General features: G+C 29.6%; 1 protein-coding gene across 1 annotated transcript; it reads right to left on the bottom strand.

The window, feature by feature from the left end:
• Positions 1–200: 200 nt before the first annotated feature.
• On the bottom strand, positions 201–21,895 carry LOC136982845 (vesicular glutamate transporter 2-like). Its single transcript, XM_067279373.1, has 12 exons — positions 21,825–21,895; positions 12,648–12,885; positions 12,199–12,317; positions 12,014–12,128; positions 11,866–11,953; positions 11,705–11,791; positions 11,491–11,627; positions 11,269–11,418; positions 11,056–11,188; positions 10,880–10,990; positions 648–775; positions 201–564 (listed from the first exon to the last, which is right to left on the bottom strand). The coding sequence occupies exons 1-12, from the start codon at positions 21,845–21,847 to the stop codon at positions 307–309; spliced, it is 1,587 nt and encodes a 528-aa protein (XP_067135474.1). The 5' UTR covers positions 21,848–21,895; the 3' UTR covers positions 201–306.
• Positions 21,896–24,275: the final 2,380 nt, after the last annotated feature.

Raw genomic sequence — 24,275 nt, 5'->3', positions numbered from 1 at the left:
TTTTTGGAAGTGGTTCATCCTGGAAATGTTGTATCCTGCCTGGTCTCTACCATTGTGAGCCTGGCTGAGTCTTAAAAAGACTCTCGCAGTGTCTGTGGACGTGAAGAGTTAATATACGTTATAAAAAGAAGAAAATGTATTTGCTAATGGGAAAAAATGATAAATTGCAAACTTTTAAACATACAACATCGATATATATTTATACACAAATAAAATTCTTACATTGTTTACATAATATATTAGTATAATTTTCATAGATTAACATTGAAGTTTGAACAACAAGTATGACCGATATTTACATTAAATTTATGGAGTTTTGGCTTCGTCTGTCGTGCCATAAGAGATTTGTTTGATTTCGGTTAATGCAATCGGGATGGAACCGTTTTGATTGTCGCATTTATCATTTTTGAAAGCTCCCTCTAAAGGATTCCATGGAAGAACTTCTTCTGCTGGTGGCTCTGCCCATGGTTGCAATTCTCCAGATGCAAAAATTGCATAAAATACTACTCCAGCCAGATGAATGATGCTGGATATGAGAAATACGTTCTCCCATTCTTTAGCTGTCTAGAACGATTAAATCATGTAAATTTTACAATGAAATCGTATAAGAATTTAATTTCGTTCTATACTATTATAAAAAAATTTACTCCATCTTTAGTAAGTTCTTTCACTACTACAGGACATACGATTCCAGCAATTGTTCCAACACCATTTGACATACCCATTAGGATGCTGGCGTAACGTGGAGCTAAATCTAAATGATTTACGTTAAATCCTGTTGAAATAAAAATAGTTTATTTCTTTAATTTTTAATCTATTTTAAAATAAATCATCAAGATCGACAGAAAATTAAACTTGTTAACGAGACATTGTTTTCATTATATACAGAGTGTCCGATAAGTCTGGAAGCTTAGGAGTTATGTTGATCTTTGTTTATTCTTTTATAGGTAAAAGCACAGTGTTGAATAAAGAGGAACGAATTAAGTTATTTTGTTGGTAGAGATTTGCAGTCTGTGAGAAGTTGCCAAAGGGTTTAGCAGACTCCATCCAGATCACTGTTTGGGACTAATGTAGCGTTGCTAGGTACTTGGAGATAAAACCCATGACAAAATGAATTCTTCCCGAAAGATACTAGGATGCTTAATTTCCAGAACACGCAGGATTTGCATTTTTACTGTACCAGTGACAGAAATACGTTTAAAATGTGAGAAAAAGAAAAAAAAAAACTTTATTGTAGGAACAGTTTTTAAATAAAGTCTTCCTAGAGTCAGATAAACCGGAAAAATCCGGTACATCTGGCAATCCCAGATTGGTGGGACGTCTGAAGCAGCCTGTTAAATTTTTCCGCAACTTCTTCCTGATTGCATATCCCATCAGAGCCGTCGAGAGCTTGCATAGGGCCCAGGGATTAAGCAAGCCCTTTTAGTCAGCACTATGTACTGTAGTACCTATAAAAGTATAAAGATCAACATAACTCTATGGTTCTAGACTTATGGAACACCCTTTATAATCTTTGAATAAATTGACTATATTCTGTTAAAAGCAGAATTCAAATGGTCTTAAGTTTATACACAATATATTGATAATAGCTGTAATAATCGCTATAAAAACTGGATATAGGCCTAACTATATTTAGCCTAACTATTGAGCTAGTGTATTGAGTTCTGCATAAAAATAGTATAACTGAAAAAGAAATAAACTACAAAATTGAAAAAATACGAATTTACTTTAAAATGAAAAAATTATTCATATTTCAACTGAAGATTAAACTATTTATAAATGAGATACAATAAATATAAAAATTTAAAATGAAATTTGTTATGAAAATTAATGAATAAATCATGAATAAATGTGACAAGAGCATTAAAATCTTCCAGTTTATTAACTTAATAATAAGAAAGAATTTATCATAAATCTATAGACTATGTTAAATCTATTAATTTCAGCTTGTCAAATAATTTTTATTAATGTTATCACTTGAATTTAAAAATAGAACTAAATTTATAACTACACAGTTACAAGAAAACGAATTCATTGTAATTTCAAAGCCATGCTAACAGATTGCTTATAGCATTAGTAATATTATAAATTAGTATTGCTACTCATAGAAATTATCGATTCAAACGACTGACAGAATTATCATATCATTTAAATTACTTATTAGCATACATAATTTATATGAAAAGTCCGAGAACAAATATATTTCTATAAAAGAAACATTTCCAAAAAAAGGCCGAAACATGTTACATATAAAGTTTTATATATATACATATATATATTTTAAAAGATATATAATATTATATATAAAATGTTTTGGTCTTTTTTTAGAAGTGTTCTTTTATAAAACTTTTTATTACAAATGTTTTAAATATATTTTTTAAAACTTTGTTATAAAAATAATCTGTTATTGTAATCACATATTTTAAAAGCAAGAAAATAAAGTAAAATAAAATAAAATTCTAAATTATAACTTTTTTTAACTATCAAAATTCTGAATGTTGATAGTTAAAAACGTACTTAATAACTAAAATTATTTTTTAAAATATATAAAAAAATTTTAGCGAAAGTATGTCTCAACTATCTAAAATTAATTAGGCATTCTATCTTATTAAACTTTATTCTTATTCTTGAATATCTCGCTATATAACTCTAACTTATTAATTTTTTTAAATCGTTTCTATTATTTTATTATTATTTTTTCCTTAACTAATAACTTTTCTTCGTATTCACATTGCTTAAAAAATAAGAAAAAAGGATACAAGTTTCTTATATCATATAAATAATCTGATATAATTTTATTTTAATTTTATCCCGCTTTTTCTAGTATAAAAAAAAAAGAAAAGTAAAGAAAAATTGTTACTTTGATCTTGAATAATGAACTAAAATAATTAGAAATACATTGAAGCATATTCGAAACAGTGAATAATTCTTTATTTGAAGATTATAATATAGATTATAAATTAAGTTATAGTATATTATGATTTATAAACGTTTATAAATGCCGACCAATAATAAAATGAATAAAGGCTTCCAACTTTAAATTTAAAGACTTTTAATTACGTATCGGATCAAATATTGTCTTTATAAATATTTTATATTAGAGAATTGATAAAATATTTCTGTTTTATATAATTATGATACATCAAATGGAAATGATAAAGTCAAACAGACAATGATGGAAACGAGATCATTGATCCTTCGTAATTCTGAAATAATAATCCTGTTTAATAAATTAGGATGGGATAAGTCAACGCTACAAATGAATCTGCCAGGGAGAGTGCCTTTCATAAAGACTTTCTATGGGAAAACTGGCCCTATTTAGGTGTTACACACGTGAAAAAACCCAGGAAACTCTGTGGCCAGCCCGTTGATGAAGCGCGAACTCGCGACCAACTATCAGTGTTCAGTGATTTTATCTACTGGGCTACTAGTGGAAGTGTTTAATAAATTAAAATATATATTTCGTTGAAAAATATAATGATATCGCGAGTTAATTATGTGAATTTTGTTAATTATATTATTATAAGTAATTTTTAATAAAAGAAAACTTGGAGCAGATTACATTATCCAAACTCTTTTAAACTTCTTAACAGAAAAATGGATTGATGTTGCAAGATAAAACGATAATATCCGAAATAATCCGTTTCAAAATATGACAGAAGATTGAGTATATAAAGCATAAACAACGGAATGTAACAAAAGATGTAGAAATAAACGAAGGTGAAAGAAGATTTGGTCCTTTATAAAACAGATAATCGGATCTGTAACTTTTAACTTAAGTATTTTTTAAGAATAATGAATAATAACAAATTAATAAGTAATGCATTTAGAAGAAACGACAGTTTCATCTCTACGGTAAAAAATATTAAGTTTATTAGATACAGCACGTTTTTTTCAACTGCACGTTCCAAAACTCTTGTATAGCCTACTTGTTCAACAACAACAAAATCAAGATCAAAGACGATGTTCTACTTGCCAAGATATCTTCTAAATATGAAGTAGTCGAGTACATCTTCAGAGAAAATACTGTACATGGAAACAAAAAATTATCATAATATACATTAATATGTATTATATCGGGGTATTTAGGGAGGTGTTCAGGGCGCAGTTACATTCCCTTGTGAGGATTTTTCTTAGTAAAGCCGGACATCGCAGGTGGTAGAAAATTATGTAAGGTATAATCTTTCCTTTTCTGCACCCCCTCTAAAGATTTATGACCTGCTATTGTGTACTGAGTCTTATTTTGGTAGTTGTGCATCTGAAGCAGAGTAGAAAACGATCGTAGACTAAATCTATATTGTAGATAAAATGAAAAAGTCAAAATGATGAAATTTTATTCCCATTTTTGCTTAACTACATAACAAATAATTTAAACCCGATATCACAATATTTCTCTTGAAATTGCATCTTCGTATGTTTAGGTTTCGGTATATTTTTCAGTTCTTTTTTTAAACGTAAAACAAAATGAAATGAGCCATTGTGTATTAATCTTTAACTGATGCTTAAATTATATTAATATAATTTGGTAAGTATTTAATGCTATTTAGGTGAATAAATAAATATAAGTTATTATATATGTATTCACTATTTTGTATTCATAAGACTCTACTATTATTTTACAGTATAGTATAAATGATTTTATTTCAAAGATTAGTCCAATAGTGACCGAATGAGTAAAACCGTTGACGATTAGTAATTGACCACAGATTCGCAACTCACCAAAACGCTGATTGCGTGGTTTTTCGAGTTTTCTTCACGTCTAAATAGAAGTCAGTTTCCCATAGAAAGTCCTCCTGGGAGGCAGATTAACAAATCGTTGCCTTAGTCCATCTATCCAATATTTCAAAGTTAATGTAAACATTGTAAGTTTTAAACCACGTGTTGATAATGAATAGAAATAATCCTTAGTACGATTAGTTTATTTCGGCACTCAATGACGTCGCATATGTGTCTATGCTGTAGTGAACATCTCAAAAATTAATTCGACAGAGAAACAGTTGAGTATCGAAAGTAAAAATTTTTCACAATGAAATAAATTAATTAAATTCTTTTTCATCCTTCTACAATGATAGAGATATAGTACGAAGTACGGAATCCAAATCGTCGATTATACTATTCAAAGGTTGGCCGCATAAATTTAATAAAGACTGTTTGAAGCAGGATAAATACAACAAATTTATTTAACGTAGGACTACGGTATACTATTTTCGTAATATTTTATTCTTCCACGGGACTTCGAAAGAATGTTAGAAACAAATGAAAAAGCAAAAACATGCCATCATCCTATAAAAAACTGGTGAAATCAGTTTAAAAAGTAAAATTCCGAGAAAACACCTAAATAAAGTAAACTTTGAAAGTTGTAGCATAAGAATACTGGAAACAGATTTGATAATAAGACTCAACATGTAAATAAAGTGTACATTACACACAGTACAACTACAGGAAGTTTTGGATGAAGGAATGTCACCATGACAATAAATCAAGAAAACAAGCATCGTCACAGAAAAATGCTTCGAGCTTTACTTTGTACCTTAAAGTTGTTGCATTTACAATAATTTGGCTGAACATTGGAGCAACTTTAAGCAATATTAATGAAGAAACCTTTAATGTAAATATATTTGCTGTTCGGTTTTCGATTTAAAATTTTTTTAACCCAGTTGTTAATAAATCTCTATAACTTTCTGGTTTAAGTTTTTCTTTATTCTTAAATGTATGAATTATTATACCCTTTTTCAATTCTGTGAATTTCTTCACATTCAATAGCCTTGTTATATAAGTTACGTAGAATTACGATTCTATCAATAATTTTAATTCTACTACAGTAAGTGATTTTCCAGCATATTTTCTTGTCATTACAAATTCTCCGATGCCTGACAATCTTCTATTTTAAAATATTTTCACTTCCTCTCTTTCTTATTTTAAAATCGTCTTGCGTTTGATGTTTATCAAATTTTGTTAAATTATTACTTTATTTATATAATTTACTAAAATAAAATTTCATATCTTCTTCCTTTAAATCACATTATATTAATATATTCTCTTTTATCTGCTTACCTTCCGAAGACTCCTTTGCATTCAATAAAAATCACATTCCATTTCCTTTCATAACTTAATCCAAATTCCATTTTTTTTTTGTGTGTGCGCGCGTGTGTTTGTGTTTTAGTTATGTTGATCAACAGAAAGTACTTAACTTAATAAACCAGCAATTATTTATTGTGACATCGTCACAATGCCGGGCTGCAATTTTTAATAATTTTTTTAATTTAAAATATACGCTCTTTACCTAAATTACTAGTGCCCCAGTGCATGGTTAAAAGAACCATGCACTGGGGCAAGGCACTAGTAATTGAGTCGTGTACTAGCACTAGTAATTGAGTAATTGACCTGCACGACTCCATTGCCGTTAGCAATGGAGTCGTGCAGGTCATCTATCTAACTGCTTTCAAGGGAAAATTTTTGAATTAAGATAACGTGACTTTCGGTTTGCATCGGAAATTCGTGTATAGTTAATTGGGCCTTCTGCCCCTAATTTTTCCATATCTGGTCTCGACTTTCATCTATGTAACTCCTTTCTCCATATTAAGGAAGGACAGACAAACTGATAGACGGAAGACTAACAGGAATTTATAAATCTACAATTTTTTCAAATTGCAGCCCAAGGAAATATGTCCTGAAAATAAAGAATACAGGTATCCCGCGATTAATTCATTCCCAATGCTACCATGTTTATCAAAATCGCGTTAATCAAATACAGTCAAACCTGTTTTTATGCGCTCTTTTTATGTGCGATTTTTATTTGTGCGATTTTTTAATGCGAATTTTTAATTTGTGCGGTATAGTTGGCGACTAGTCTCGTGCGATTCATCATGTCTCACGTTGACTTATTATAGCTAAATAAACTTATTATAGCATAAATGCACTTATTATAGTAATATTATTGCATGAATATGCGGAAAATGAAATAATTTACTTTTTAAGTCAACAAAACACCACCTGGACAAAAATATGTAAAACAGACGATAGACCAGACGATGCAGTCAAGTGCTGACATCTGTTGTCAATAAATTCTATTTCGTACGGTTTTGAGTTATTTTCTATGTGAGACTTTTTTTATGCGGTCCCTGTTGACCGCATAAAAAAATTATTTTTTTAATTGTGTTGCGAAAACTATTATTTACAGCCATTCGTGAAGTTTCGTGAGATTTTTTTTAATGCGGTCCCTATCCCCCGCATAAAAACAGGTTTGACTGTACAGTACATGATACCTCACAATTCCGACCCGCTAGAAAATATTTTCGGTTAATAAATATTTTTATTTTACTTTTGTTATCCGTAAAAAAGTTTTATACGATAAAAAGGAGTAATTAATTTAAAAATAAAATGAAACCTTAGAGCTACCTATTTTGGTCAGACAAAATTACATTCCATCCAGTATTTTTCCTTCGCTTAATTGCATGCTGAACACAATCATCATGTCGGTGACACACTAAGATTTGTAGCAAGTCCACGAGTTATTCGTCGATTTTTAACAATTTACTCTTGAAATTTCTCTTCTCCAACAGCTTTTGAGAGATCCGCACGTTTCTTTAGTTCAAAATTTCCCGAACGAAACTTTTAAAACAACATTTGACATGTCCGACGTTTAGGAACAGCTTCTCCATATTTACTACGAGTATTTTTATTGTTTGTAGAGCGTACGAAAATTAAAAAGCAAACATGATATGGCCGATATGCATTTTCTCTGCAGACATTTCGATTCGATTTTACGCAAACAAAATATAAAATAAAGTTTTAAAATAAGCGCTTTTAAACAAAGAATACACTATCATATTAGCGGTAAGTCAGAAATAACTCTCGACACGAAAATAGCAAATTCACCAACATCTTATTTGCCTAGAAAAACATAGGCCTAGCTGTGTTAAGTAAAGATGGTTGTTAAAGCCGCATTAATTAAAGCTTCTGTCGCGTATATAAAGGGATTGTCGCAATTAATTTCGCGCGTTAATCAAATTTCGCGTTAAGCAAGGGACACCTGTACTACGAATTCATCAATTACAGAGGAAAAGTTCAGTTATGTTGTAATATCTCTTTCAATGGACAAGATCGAAAGTAAGAAAAGTATCTCCTAATACATTCTGCGTATTCCATTGCCCTAACGTTGCAGCAAAATTAGAAACACTCACGTTCTTCTTGTCTCTGTTGACAGACCTTTGGTAAACGTTGGCAAATTATCGCAAACGGTATGCAAGTCGGTTTCAGTAAACAAAATGGCGCGCCCATGATCGTGCACCGATCATGGGCGTTATCATATATGGCCACTGTCGAGACTGATGGTATTCTTCAGGTAAAAGCTGGCAAAAGCATGTCATTTCAATCACAAAAAAGAAGTCATCTTATTTTAAATAATTTTAACTATAAAAACAACATAAATGGAGTAAAGTAGTTTGATAATCCCAATATCCTCATGGTTGTCTCCGGGTAAAACCATACCGCATATGTCGGTCGCAACCAGGATGCGGAGTCACTCTCTTTCTCCCATTGGTTCATATGGAGGACAACAACTTTGTAAAGAATCTGTACATAGAGAGTGACCAAATGCGAGATTAGATGCCGATGGCTGCAGCTGGCACGTCATAAAATCCGCCATAGCCAAATACAAACACCTTTCCACGTTGTAAGTACGGTCGGAAACGAAATCTAGTGATTAAGACCATTTTATCTCTTTAGTATTTGTTTAGCATGCAATTTTTACACCAGTTCAAAGTAAAATATGTTGAATTAAAGACAGAGATATATCAAACAATCGTCCGCAGATTTTCGAAATTAAGGTGAGTGTTTTGATAGTGTGATAAAACGAAGAGTATTGGGAAGAGGAATGAATAGAAAGAAGACTAAAAGTATACTAAAAAAAATAGTGTATTTCTTTAAAATCTTTGGAAGAATGATGTTACGAATTCTAAGAAAGTTATAATTATAAAAACCTCTGAAACCTAAATTAAAATAATTAATGATAACTATTCATACAAATATTATAAAACAACATTTTGATGCAGTGTGATCAGCTAATTATAGAACTGTAGTGCCTACACTGAAGCAAGATCGACTATTTTGGCTAAAACTTGGCTGCAACAGGGGCATTATACTGTATATATGTAAACTGAATGGAAATATGATGGAACACGTTCAAATCGCAGCAAGAAGTTTCGATGGTGTACTAGAACACGCAAATTGTCGATTGAAGGTGGTTCTTGATCAATTTTAACTTTGAAAATGATCATATGTATCTGCAATGTTGTACGATATCTGCAACAGATGACGTATAATTATTATATGTAGATATTTTCAATAATTACTAATTTGATGATTTAACTATTAAAAAATATCCATTACCAATATATATTATATTAATAAATATATTACCAAATTTTCGAGGCTCTTACAAGCGCGAGGCCCTATGCATCGCCTTTTTCGATTTTCTGTAGGGCCACCTCTGTTTACACAAAACCTATATTACACCATTACAGCCTATATATAATTCCATTACATGTAAATTGAAACTGAAGACTAAAATAATAGGCCAGGTATTATCTATAAAATATCTGGGTTTACAATTAAATTATGAAATGAATTAGTGAGAGAGGTTACACCGCAAGTATTAAAGGCAATAAAAAATTGAGAAATTCAATATTTAAACAGAATAATTTGGAATATCAAGAAACAAAAGTTAGAACATACAAAACAATAGTATTCTCTTTTAAAATATGAGAAACAAGACCTGATGTAATAAAAAGATCGACAGCTGGATGGCCAAGCTATTTGGGTATGGAGAAGAGACGTAAACGGTCAAAGTTTGGCAGTTGATCATTCCGTTACGGATGCAGAATATGTTTCTAATCTAATATTTGAAAAGAAAGCATCTATAATCAAACCAATTCGAAGTTCCGTATTATCCAAAGTACAAAGGTTCCTACCACAATTGGAAGCTTCCGAAAAACATCGTAAGACTCTATTCCCAGAATATTATAATATAGAATACATAGTTGAAAATTCTACATTCATTGAAATGAATATTGCACTAACGTCAGATGAAAGTGAAAGTGACGATTCGGATATTGAAGATGAACAGATAAAGATAAAAGGTGTCAAAAAATCCTCAAATATCATTTAAAGATAATAATGAAAACAAAAGGATAAATTATGTAAAATCCTAGATTTTGTAAATACATGCTTTTTTAAATCAGACTCTTATACTAAAATAAAAGTAGAATAAAAGATGGATGGCCGAGCGATTAAGGTGACAGCCTACCGCTGCGAGGAACCTGGAATCGAATCCGGAGAGAATCCTCACCATTCGGTCATCCCATTGTCTTCCTAATCAAATCCATAATTTTTTTGATTAATCAGGTCCTCTTCAGTGTTCATAGGCAAAAAGAGCAAAAAGACGACAAATATTAAATACACAGAAAACAAAGATATTGAGTAAAGGATAAGACACGTTCGACAAAATCATATATTAAAAAAAAATTAAAGATTGCAATATAAAACCGATAGATAACAATAGAAGAGATATTGTTGAAACAGATTTATAATTGGACAGAAGCAAGAAAAAAAAGACCTAAGAAGGAAGGATACTATTAAAGAAAGTCAATGTTTTTTTGACTGCAATAGATGTTGCATCTAACGCCTAAAGGAGAAAGCCAATTTAAAAAAACATGTCTAAATAAAGTAACTAATAGAGTATAATGTATAATGTACTGCAGTTTTTAAATTAAAGAATTACTGTTACATGAAATTATCTGTATAATAATATTCATGTAAAAGAGTATTAGATTTTAACGTTATATAACAACATTTTAACATTATAACAAAGAAATACTACCTGTAATTGCAAATCCACTAACACCAACAGCCAAAATTAATGCCACAACTGAGGCTGCATGGCTTCTAGTATATCCAACAACAAGTAGAAAAATGGCTTCTAGACCAAATCCTGAAAATATATTGACATTATTCTTAATGGCAATAAAATTTGCAAATTTATTTTACAAAACTAACCTCCACAATTAAATATTTTTCTAACCGATGTAGTAGTTAGAATTCCTTTTTTACATAGCATATCAGCTAAATATCCTCCAGTCGGCACTGCTATTGTCATCAACAAATGTGGCAAAGCCCCAAGCGCTCCGGACTAAATAATAATTCTATATTAATTATATATACGAATACATTCTAAAACTATAATTTATTTTTAAAAATTCGAGTGCCAACCTGGTCAAGTTGGAAATGAAGAATATCAGTAAAATATACTGCCTGAGATGTCATAAGAAGATAAAACGTCCAACTACGACAGAAATTAGCAACGATGATAGCATAAACTGGGAGTGAAGTCAAGATGGCTTTCCAAGGAGTAGTTTTTAACTAAAAATTACTATTTCAAGCAAAACACAAAAGATATATTTATGTTTAATCTACGAATTAATTTATACTTACGGTAGGAGAAGATTGTGCAACATTTCCAAGACTGTGCTCAATGTAAATACGTTCTTCTGCACTGATTGTTGGATGTTTTGATGGCCTTTCAAAAACCACAGCAAGCCAAACGATATACCATAGAATACCTAATAAACCTATTTCATTGTAAAGCAATTAATGCCGATTAAAATTTAATAAAGGTTATATTATATATTTCTACATGAATACTTGCCATAAAAATAAAAGGAAGATGCCCAACCCAGATTGTTTATCAGCATGCCAGATAATGGCATTCCTAAAACTGCACCGGCGTAAGAACCTAATTCGCAGGAGAGTGAAAACATCATTGTTATATATTAAACAATGAAATAAACTTATACACGAATTTATTACCACAAAATGCAATTGTTGCTAAGCGACTCCTCTCAAGAGGCGGTGCCCAATATCTCCATATTCCATGGCATGCCGGATATATAACTCCCTAAGGGTAAAAGTAATTTTTTGATAAAATAGGCTAGTTCGTTGCTAATTCGGGATTTACCTCGGCCAATCCTTGCAGGATCCTGATGAACACAACCATCCCAACGTTAATGTGAGCCGCGTTCGGCAGAGCTAAGTTGAGACACGATGATATAGCTATTGCTGTGCCGAACATTCTAAAAATATATTCAAATTTTATTATAAATATTTATACATTTATAACCGAAATGCCTAAATCATTTTTACCTATTGGCGGGAACCCTAGCTGCAAAGAATCCACCGGGAACGTGGGTGATAAGATAACCCCAGAAAAAAGACGAATCCACCATACCTATTGTACCTGGTGACCATTTAAATTCTGGTCCCTTACGAAATAAATATTTATTTCAATTAATTATCGTAACATTCATCTTAAAAATTTTAACACCCTTAGATTATTATTTAAAAAAGATAACTGTAACTGTAAGAGTATATAAAAATATTATTTTTTAAAAGATTTATTATAAAACTCTTGTAACCCAGGCAACGACATGCGCGAAATTATATTTCAGAAGAGGTGATTAATGCCGTCTGCTTTTTCAAACTAAGTTTACATAAATCTTTTAAGGTTGCATTTCTAATGTAAAAACTTAAAATTTATAGGTTTGATTTGAGTAAAGGAAATTAGTTTGTTTGTTTTTTAAATGGATATTCACCTGATCTGTAAAATTTCCCACCATTTGGACGATAGCCACGCTGAGATTGTATCGCATGGCAAAGGTTATAACAAAACCGATTGATGTCAATGCTGCTACTGTATGACGCTTTGAAAGATTACAACAGTTTAATTTAGGTTCTATTTCTCTCCAGTATCTCTGCAGATTCTTCTTTTTTCCTTCATCTATATCTTGTTCGAACGATTCTTGTATCAGTAATTGCTTATCTTCTTTCTTCCTATAATTGCAAACGTATTAAAGTTACAAAAAAGAAGAATATATATATTTAAAAATGAAGTAAAAATAAGCTGAAAAAGATGTCTTGATTATATCAAATAAATTATTTTTAAATGATTAATTATGCTATAATTTTAGAATAATTGTTCTCCTTTATATTATAGAATATATATGAATATACAGGGCTCGACTTAGATTTGTGTGATTTTAAGCTATAACATATAACAAATCTTCGATTCTGATGCTGTAATTATATATATATACAAGAGAAAGTTGGATAAGACAGGGTGCTTAATTGAAAATTGACAAAAAGTTGATATATTTTATCTACACAATTTCAGTACGGATTATTATTGGATCTATATCGTAAATGAAACGCATTTCCTCTCTGTGGTTTACCTTTTCATTTCAAAAAGTGTCATTTAAAAAGTTTCAAAGCACCCCGAACAAACGGGTATGATAAAACCGGTCACTCAGAAAAACTAATTAGAAAACTCCCATTTTTAATGCAACTCAAAAAAACTGTTTTATTTAAAGGCAAAAAAATCAACGAAATTTTTAAAAATAATCGAAAAAGTTTTTTCCGAAGAATGAAACAGGTGGTTTTTGTGAGTTTAAACAATGTACACATCTATGAAAGATGATGCACTTCACAGTAGACTATCTTAAATAGTAAGTAGATGCACGTATTGAGCTGTTTAGCTGTACCCCATTTTAACAAAACAATCCATCGTATCAAACTCTTCTTTAGTGAAAGGAGTGCCAATGTAAATGTTTATCAATCTGCACCAATGCCAACATTACATTCTTGTAAAGAATATAGGGTAGATGTACCAGTTTTGGCCAGTGTAGTACCAGTTCTGGCCAGAAAACGAATTTAACTTAAAAATATAATCACAAATGAAACAAACTTTTATTGTTAACTGTGTGAACAGTTAACAATAAAAGTTTGTTTCATTGGACAGATTTGAATATGTGGTGATTATATTTTTAAGTTAAATTTGTTTTCTGGCCAGAACTGGTACACTGGCCAAAACTGGTACATCTACCCTACGAGTTTTCAAACTGAATTCTATTCATAGCTCATTTACACAAGATTTTGATATTGGTACATATTACACCAAGCCACAGATATATATATGTTCATATTCCCTATCAAAAGGAAACATAATTTTACGTATTTTAACTTAACAGATTTTTGTACATTTATCAATTTAAATAATTTCAAAATATAGAAGATATTTTTAAAATAATAGAACATTTTCACTTTAATAAAAATAAAAAAAAAGTAGAATGCAATTAATAATAGATATCTCCAAAAATAATAAAACTAAAAGAATTAAATTTTTATAAAAATAGTATCATTACTACAGTCAATTAGAAATTATGTTTTTTAATCTTTTCTATTTAATTTTTTGCCGTCTTCGTTTAATCTTCTATTGTTATTTTTAAAAGATTCGGTCAATAATTAATACTGTAAAATGATGTTATGATATTTGCATTGCAGATTTTTGCGATAGAAATTATATCTTAGGATCTAAAATTAAATTCACAATTACAATGATACAAGATATTATAAAAATAGGTAGAAGAGAGAGAAAGTTAAACGGATGAATTTCACAGAAATTAAAAAATAGATTCTCCGATTAGAGTATCAATGTAATTAGTAACTAAACTATAAGAAAATAACGATTTCTATATATCATAATATCTACATAATTAATTTTTGAATTAGGAATTAATAGGTCTATACTCTCAAGAATTCTTATCATTTATCTACTACAATTATAAAGTTTAAAATAGTGTATTATATTTTCTTCATTAAATAAAGCATTTACTTACATTACAAATGATTATTTAGAATTTTTTGATTAATTACGATTGCGATTATTTATTTTTCTTCGAATGAAATGGAAAAGAAATGAGAAATATTTTTTTCTTATACGATATCAATGTAATTCATTAACGTTATTATATTGATTGTATACAAGATAATTCATTAAAGAATAAGTCTAATATTTTCGTAATTTATATTGATATAGGCATAATCCACGTATTTTATTTTATAAAAATATCTTGATCTGCTTTCATATCGAACGTTCTTTTCTATTATCTTCCCGCTTGTCAGCCTCCATAATTCTTTAAATATGCCGAGTCGATATTCTTACAAAATACGCGTTTTATGGATTAAATAGAAAATCTAACATTCCAGTTTTCCAAGTGATTAATTAATTTGTTTCTTAAAATTTATAATTGTTAAAATTTAAAACCAAATAATTATTTCTAATCCACAGAAAACGTTATATTAAAGTCACGGAATATAGAAATATTATTTAAATATACGTGTGCAATTTATATTTTTAAGTGTTTAAATGTGTTAAAACGAAACGGAAATCACACGATGATGGGATGATGCGAAAGGAAGTAATGCTGTCAACGCCATATGTTGGTCATTGAATGGTGCAATAATTGAAGATAAAATCACTTGGCATCTATTGGTTGAATTGAATGTTGAGGTAATTCTACATTGCCAAGAAACCTGTTGATATAGGATAATATCCCAACAAGTTAAAAAGTTAATCTAACTTATTACCTTTAGAAATAAGTTAAGTTTTTTTTTATAAAGTTTTAAAGTATATATCTCTGACAACAGTCGATTTCTAGTATATTTTTATTTGAAGTATCGAATTTTCAGATTAAAAAAATATCCAAAAAATTACCCTGGCTAACTAAATTAAACTTTGTTCTGCTTTTATTTGGATGATTGATTCTTATCACTCCTAACTCGACATCCCATACATTACGAATCTTCCACAAACATAAAGAACAAGAGATCCCTGTCAATCCATCTTCCTATAATACTCATAGGTATTACCGGATAGCCGACCGAAATTATTAAGAAATTTTGTGCTATCTTCTTTTGTTTAAATTTTATAAATCGTTTTTAATATATATATATATATTTTTTTTCTTTTTTTTAGCATACATTATTGGATTATCTATGATTATAACACATCAATAAATCTCTGCTAGTAATTTGTGTTGAGAATTGGGAGGAGAACAAACAAAAGACGATCTTTAAATGTCCATTCTTCATTTCCTTAGATGAGTGGGCCATTTATATAAACACAATAATTACATAGAAAAAACATGGATTAATGTAAGAAGTAATTTTTTATCTATTCTATCCTGTATTACTCTAGAAGAGCTTTGTTTTCTTCTTTTTTCTTTGAAAAAGTTCTATTCATTATCGCACAAATCTGAACACTTTCAGAAGCAAAGAATACTTTTCTATAATAATAATAATGATAGTAAAGAAGAAGATAAAATAAAATAAATGGAATGGGGAAGTTCTATTTTTAAAATTGCAGTTCTCACAAACCTCGAACTGACTTTTAAAAGATCATGCCAATCACTTGTTTTTCCCAACTTTTTCTCTAGTTATTCATCTATTTTTTATTCTTATTTGTACGGAAAAAAGATAGGAATGTATATAAAATGTGATTCTATATGATTAAAAGTTCCTTTAATTAGATTTAAATCTTAAATTATGCATTTTAAAAACTTATTGTTACGTTAAAAACAAAATTAAAAATAATTCATAAAAAAGTAAATCGTTGAATAGTTAATGGAAATTTATTCAGTTCTTCTGGTAAAAATGAATTCATATCGATCAATATATAATGTTTTGCTAAAAAAATAGAGAAAATAAACACCTGCTAGAAAATTACAAAGTGTATAAAGGGTAAGGTGTGTATTAGGTAAGGATAAAATTTGAGAAGGAATATTGTCTGCTTTAGAGAGTACTGTTAAAAATCCTGGAGCGGTATTTCTTCGATTTCCTCTTGAGCGATAAGAAGAATTCGAGCAGAATATTTAAGATGGGAAGGTTAAAAATTAAATTTTCTCAAAAATACATATTTATCTATTTAAAATCCATTTTTTAAATGTAATTTAGTTTTTTAAATTCAATTAAAAATCCATGCGGTTTTGGATATTAATCATTTAATAATATTAATTAATGATAGTTTACCCACATGAAAGCAAGTGAAGAATCGAAAATAGGATATCCCGCTGATTAATTAACTTAGATAAAAATTTCAACTTTCTTACAGTTTTTTTTTTTTTACTGATCTCTTATTGTGTATAATCATCACCGTGAATCGATCCTTAAATGTTAATTTTGATCGAATTTAAGTCTCCTAGAGCTTTTCATGCTTTTTTTCCTCTCTAGAGATTTCGCTTTTCATGCTAAACCGCTTTTCAACAATGATTTTCTGACAAAACTAAAATGGCTTAAAAATTATAACGATAAGGGTTTATTTATAGAAAATAACAGTAATTTTAACACTGTTTTTTAGTTACAAAATTTTGATATTTTAATGAGGAAATTGCACTCTTTACCATCGTTGTTTAGGAACTAGTTTTACTTACAAAGTATAGAGTTTGAATGAGAATTTGCTCTTGCACATTTTCAGTAATAATTTTTCACGCTTTACACTTTTCGTAAAAAAACTTTAGAAAGAAATAAAATAATAACTACAATGCAGAAATAATGTTAAATTTATGTGCATTTAAATAAGATTAATACTGTATAAGAAAATAATAGATATTCTTATCAGTTTTTATAATTCATAACGCAGACTTTTTTTTAAAAAAATTGCATTTGTAATAATTAAACAAAGATAAATTTATGAGAAAACAAAACATTTAGACAACTATCGCTAGCCAGAAACGCATCTTTGTTCGATCTCCGACTTTGTTGATACGTTGCCATAGCAACGGCGTTTAGTTGGGTGTCATCGTTAAGAGAGAAGAATTCTTGTTGAGGGCTCAAGAAAAAGTTTTAGAATGCTTGGACAGACATGACCACGCAGATCACTGCTCTTTCATTGTGTCTGATCAGGTTCATTTATTTGGTAACGATACGTAATGAATTTGCTCACGAAGTCGTAAAGTCCATAGATTAAACATTTTTAGGTCGATGATTAATTTATATAGGTTTACTTTTGTATATGCGATGAACTTGAAGAAATAAATAACACGTTGAAAGAGTTTGTTCGGCTTCACCTCAATCTGACTGAGTTAGGATGGAAAGCACGCATTACAGGAACTAAAATGACTATTCCATTTGTTATGCTCTCACAGATATAAGCTTAACGGATTTTTATGTATAGAGTAATATTTACATCCATACAAAATGTATTTTATTAAATTATATGTAAAGTCTTAAATATTCTTATCTTTAAAATAATAAAATTTGATTGAAATGTTTTATCTAATATAAGGTTTCTTTCTAGGTGATGAAGTGATTCTCGACAAATGGCTTATAGATTTACGTGAGTATTTCTTAAAATTATTGTTTGTTGAGATAATAGAGGCATATTTGTTACACGAATTACGTTGAAGGTTTTACTACACTTGATAAAAATTAAAAGAAACTTACAATGCTGATGATGATGATTCATACAATAGGAAAATAAAATTGAAAGCTATAGTTCAGGTGATAAACAAGAGACCCAGGTGTGTTAGAGCATAGAAAGATCTGTTGAACTAGACAAGTGAGAGACCGGTTTCATCTTATAACATCTGTGTCAATAAGCAGAGAGAGAGAGAGAGACTAACGCAATCAATTAAATTAATCAAGAGAAAAATGTTAGTAGTATTCTATTTTAAATTTAAAGCGTAATCAATAACTATTTTTATCGCGATTAGAAAGCAATTTAAATGTAGATTATTATATTATTTATTATCATTAACGTTAGGATTATTTAAATATGTTATTTTATTTTAAACTATTACAAATATAGTTTTAAAAAATTATTCAAACTCTGCAAAAAACTGAAATCATTACAATATTTTAAATAATTTAAAAATATCTAAAGGATTTCAACGAAAATTTTAAAATTGATATAAAAAAACCATAAAGACGTGAAGAATATGTCTCAATTTATTTCGTAAATTTCATTAAATTTTCTGACTATTTTAAAACTTTAATGGAATAATTGTAAAAATCCTTTATACAACGTTTTAAACATTAAGCTTTTATAATATATTAAAAAAAATTAAATAACTTTAAATTTGTGCTTGAAAATTCGAAAACAATTGATTTTAGCTTTACTTCAGACAACCAAAATGACATTAACCATTAAGAAATATAAACATTTCCTATTTTTTCCCGTGATGTTAGTTAAAGAAACGATAATAAAATGTGCTATTTTCTTTGATTTCTTTTACCTTTTAATTGAACTTGTTTACTAGTGGAGATACTATTCACTATAAAAGGATATGGGTGGAAACCTGAAAGGAACAGGTGCTGTTTCTTCGTCGTTTATAATTTATAAAGTAAGCGTGTGTAATTAAGACAATTTCAGATTACGGTAAATTCCTTCTTATTAACATAACACATGATAACGTAAGAAATCTTTAAAATAAACTATGCTCGCTTCGATAGGATTTAATCTTTTTAATTAGTTATATTTACAAAAATAAATTAATAATTTTAAAAATTATCAATTTTCTTCTATGTTGTTTTAAATATAAACAAAGTGAATATGTTAAAAATTTCGTCGCATTTTTTATTTTATTTAAGACATAAATATATCCGAAGCCCTATTATTTACACATGTTTTTTTTTCAATTTTATTGTTACATTTTATATTTTCGAACAATTCATTTGGAATAAATATTATTGACGTTGTTTCTAAGTGTAAGGAACACCTAGGGAAAAATAAATTTATGTTCTTCCGCCATTTTGTCTGAAGTGGCGAGGGATACGAAAAACATATCCCATTATAGATTCGAAATTTTCTATATTATATTTTTATAAAGATGCGTAAATATGTTTTAAGAATTACTCGTTACAGAAACGTCTTATTTTCAGAAAATTACGGTACTTACTATTTTTTTCAAAAAGTATTTAAAATATTTATTGCGCTACAAGTTTTATCGTGTATAAGAGACTACTATCACGAAACAGGTGATGTTCCGTTTGAATAAAACCGGTAAAAAATATAAAACTATATAAATAATAAAAATTAATTATTTTTAAATGAAAAATAGTAAAATTACTTATAATTTTATGTAATTTTTGCGTGCTGAAACAAATTTTAAAGTAATGAATAAATTTCCAGGAACAACTAATATTTATATATAAATTCTAATTCGTGGATACCTCAGATGGGAATCATTTAAATATTTATAAATGAATTCCTTTAATAATGAAGTTTATTATATATAATTATTAAAAAATTCTTCCTGCGAAATTATCTTTTCTCTCGACAAAATTTACTCAATTAAATTTACATTATATAAATATCACGATTTACTTATATAAGTTACATTAAACTCGATTAGTCTTCTAGTCTGATTAATAAATTTTTGCGATTTATTGATTAATTAATAGTTATGTGAGCTGTTAAATTCACTATTAAAAATAGACAAACTCTATTAAATATTTTATAATCTGATATTTAGAAAATTATTAATGATTGACATGTTATAGGCTCGCGTGTAATACTATTAATACTCCGAAAAATATATTTACAACATAAAACACTTATCAAACAATAACATCGAAGCCTATAACATCAGTATTTCTGTCAACACCTTATCAAAGAGTAATATCTTTATATTTCACAGATGGACGCGTTTTAGAGACATTTCCAATATTTATGGGCCCGTATCTATCAATGCCTACTCGACAACGTGTTTATATTTTAAATGATGAAAGTCCCGTTGTAGTTTGAATTTTAAATTAAATTAACAAAGGATTATAATTAAGCGATGTTCATTTAATTAAAAAGTTATAGGAAAATTATATGTAATATTTTCCATCACTTTCCATCGTGATCATCTCAACGACTATATGAGGCTTTGGAAATTCTTTAAACGAATTTGCCGATGTTTATTAATGAAAGAATTGTAGGTTATTAAGGTGTCGTCTTAATAGGGCGGTGTGTAGTTAGGTGGTCTTTAATGAGACGATATTGCACAGATCGATACTGAATGAATAGAGGAGAAGAGCTCCTTATGAACGGATATTTAACTATCAGAATCGCCGCTTGTCCTGTTTAATATAAATGAATAGCTCATAGGGAAGGACTACACCTAATGGAATCTGAATTATTTCGGCACTTTCTTCGCCACCAATCGAACAATCGCCGCCAGACACCTTGACAAACTTTCTGGCATAAATCATATTTGAAATAATAGTTTTACCCGCATTTTCCTGAGAGTTTTAGCTACATTTTGACTTTTATGAAAGTATGAGAAAATATTGTTAAATATTAAAATGTATTAAAACTAAAAATAATTCAATAACAACAAATTAAAATAATAATTATTTTATAATAAATAGCTAAAGAGTCTACCCGTGCTGTGTAGTTAATGAATTGCTCTATTTTAATATTATCAAATTAATTAGAGTCTTCATAATTAGTTATTATTTTAACTCGAAAATTATTATTTTATCTAGAATTATTATCATAAATTTAAGATACACGACCCAATATCATTCTTTAGGTATATTCTCGTTTTATAGGTTTTAAAACTTAAAAAAAATACTCTAACACCTTTCCAATCTTTTTCGATAGGTTTAAGCTTGTTAGGAAGGATGAATCCTAAAACAATATATTTATCATTGATCGCCGATTAAACAGGAATACTAAATTAAATTCGAAGAACATCCTTCAACTGCATCACGTGAAGCATCATTCGATTCGCTAAACTAAGAGAAACGGAATTTTACCTGACGTATCCGTAATCTTCTGATAAAGAATTGCATTAAAGAATCACACCAATGTTATGATCACGAGATCCAATTCGAGTAATTTAATTAAATCTCGTCATGTGACTGAGTCACTCGAATTTAACGAATCGACATCTGAGCGCTCACCTAGTCGGAGGAGAGTAAATATTTATAAAAAAAAAGTCACTCACCGGGGTGCGTCATCGGCCGACATGGTCAGCTCGAGCGAGTGGAGCGGACGAATGTGCAGCCGATTTTCACGTGTTCGGTTTCCACCGAAAATTGCGAGCATGCTCACTTCGTCCATCCTCCGTCTACCTGCTGCTTCTCCGCCTCTTTGCTGATTTTTCTTTTTTTTAATCGTTTCCGCCATACTAAAACACGTATTTTACGTTTCCATCAACCACATCGACATTTCTTTTCATTTAAATGAAGAAATAACGCGATTAAATTCATTTCCGAATGGAAAAAGTATCGCTCATTACTTGAATTTGTTCTTCGGATCTCGACGGGGATCAGTAAACTGTATCAGATACAATTATTGCGGAGTTTGGTCATATTTTTCTAATCCCGGCTCTTTTATTGCTCGGAGGATACCGAGCTTCTGAAAGTAACCGTTTCGACACTTGGTCGAGTAATTACTTTTCTTGAGTTGTTACCTGATAAATCGACATCTGTCACTTTCGAAACGGACCAGATTATTGATAGATGCTTACGTCTAAACTCGATAATAATCGGTTCTGTGCGATATTTCAGATAATTCGGATACTGTATTCACTGTAAAATATAGATAATGTGACTTTTTCGAATTGTGTTACTAAACTTCAGCCACGAATCAAACAAGCGACAGTTTAAAATGGAAAACATTTTTTATCTCGAAAATAACGTAATGACCATTTAAAATTGTCTTTCTTACAATAACGCTGTCCATCTATTCGTGCAAAAAAGAAATTTACTTTCGAACTAAAGGGAAGTCACATGATTTAAATTTTTTTATATTACTAGGCAGTAAAAGAAAATGTCAGATCAAGATGCGGCTACCCACCATGCTCACTCAATAGCCATATGACATTCAAATGAAATAAAAAAGAAAAAAATGATCAAATTTAACTTTATCTTTTTGTATTCGAAAAATCACGTGAATCACCTCATCGTGAGTACGTCACGATATAAAAATTGCCGCGTGTCGTAAGGGGACGGCGCTAAACGAAAAAAACACGAAAATTTTCCATTTTCGTTTGATAGTTCGGACAGGAGGTGACGTTCTCACGGAGGAAGAACGTGAAGCGTCTAACAAATTGTTCGGGAGATTGAATTTTCTGCTTCTTCATTCCACACGATGGACAATTCTGATGGAAGTCACGTGATTAAACACACTTGGCCTACGTACTCAATCCTAGTGTGCGAAATAAGACAGACAAAGGTAGATTTCTGTTCATCGATTTAGTTATACCTTACCACAGTTTTTTTTATTCGTTGGAATGGCGCGAGTTTTTCAAAATTCCAAATTATGGAAGAGGCATATCTAATTTACTTCAATAATCGGTAGGTATGATATTATTTATCTCTTTAAACTGAGTATTTAATCCTTCGAATTTATTCCAGCCAAGTTACAGTAAACAGCTATAAATATAAAGAAATCATGAAAATTGATAACGAAAAGTTTGTTTTTCATTTTAATCAAATTATTCAAAGTAGCCCAAAATTGTTAGATTTTCATTGTCTTCTGAATCTACATGGTGTTTCTTTGTTAAATTTAGTAAAGATCAAAGCACACAAAATCCAAGAAAATCTATTCGAAAAATCTTTATTGACTTTTAAAAATGAACGTCGTCATAAATAAACGATCGTCATTTAATAACTGATTTTTTCCAATCAAATATCGAGAGAATATTGCTAAATTTGGAAGATTAAATAAGTAATTGTCATAAGTATTATGCGTCTAAAAATCATTCACCAGTATTATCGATAAATGAAATTATTTGCCATGTTGGGATCTTCGCCAAAATGCAGTCGATTGAGTAGAATTGAGAACAAGGGAAAATTCTCATAGAATACATATTTCTATCAGCTAGATCAGGCAATTAGACTGAGGATAGCATCGATTAGATTAATGGCGTTATCCTCAGCCTCTTTACCTCAACTATTTGATGAAATAGTAAAAAGGCGGAGAAGAGTAAAGCATTATCTTAGAATTACGAGTATGCAACTGATCTGAGTGTAATAACGGCGCTTGCAAAGCCAACCGTAGGATAATTTATTTCTATTTTTAATCCAAATTATGAGGGTTTTATCTTGATTTTACTCTATTTTGTCTTTCTTTTTCTGCTCTTAATCTGATCCGATAGCATTAGAAACACGAAATTAGAAACACGAATAAATTATTCGTGTTTCTAATTATAACGTATCTCTCTTCACTAGTAATATTCATAGCGAATATCCCTCTTTTTTCAAATAGTTAATGATCGGTAAGTATCATTTACGTCATGGGAGATAAAATTAAATTTACGGAAGATGAAAGAGTTCCTCATTGTTTTTCTCCCATTGAAGTTGCTAACGTCTACACACGATTAGCCACGTGACGACATTCATCCATTCTATTATCTAGAATCGTGTCCGAATTTGCCACATATTTCAATATC

The sequence above is a fragment of the Centruroides vittatus genome, unplaced genomic scaffold, assembly GCF_030686945.1.
Source record: "Centruroides vittatus isolate TY-2023 unplaced genomic scaffold, ASM3068694v2 contig_866, whole genome shotgun sequence".
Lineage (NCBI taxonomy): Eukaryota > Metazoa > Arthropoda > Arachnida > Scorpiones > Buthidae > Centruroides > Centruroides vittatus.
Note: the sequence above shows the minus strand (reverse complement) of the source record. Positions and strands in the feature narration are given on the sequence as shown.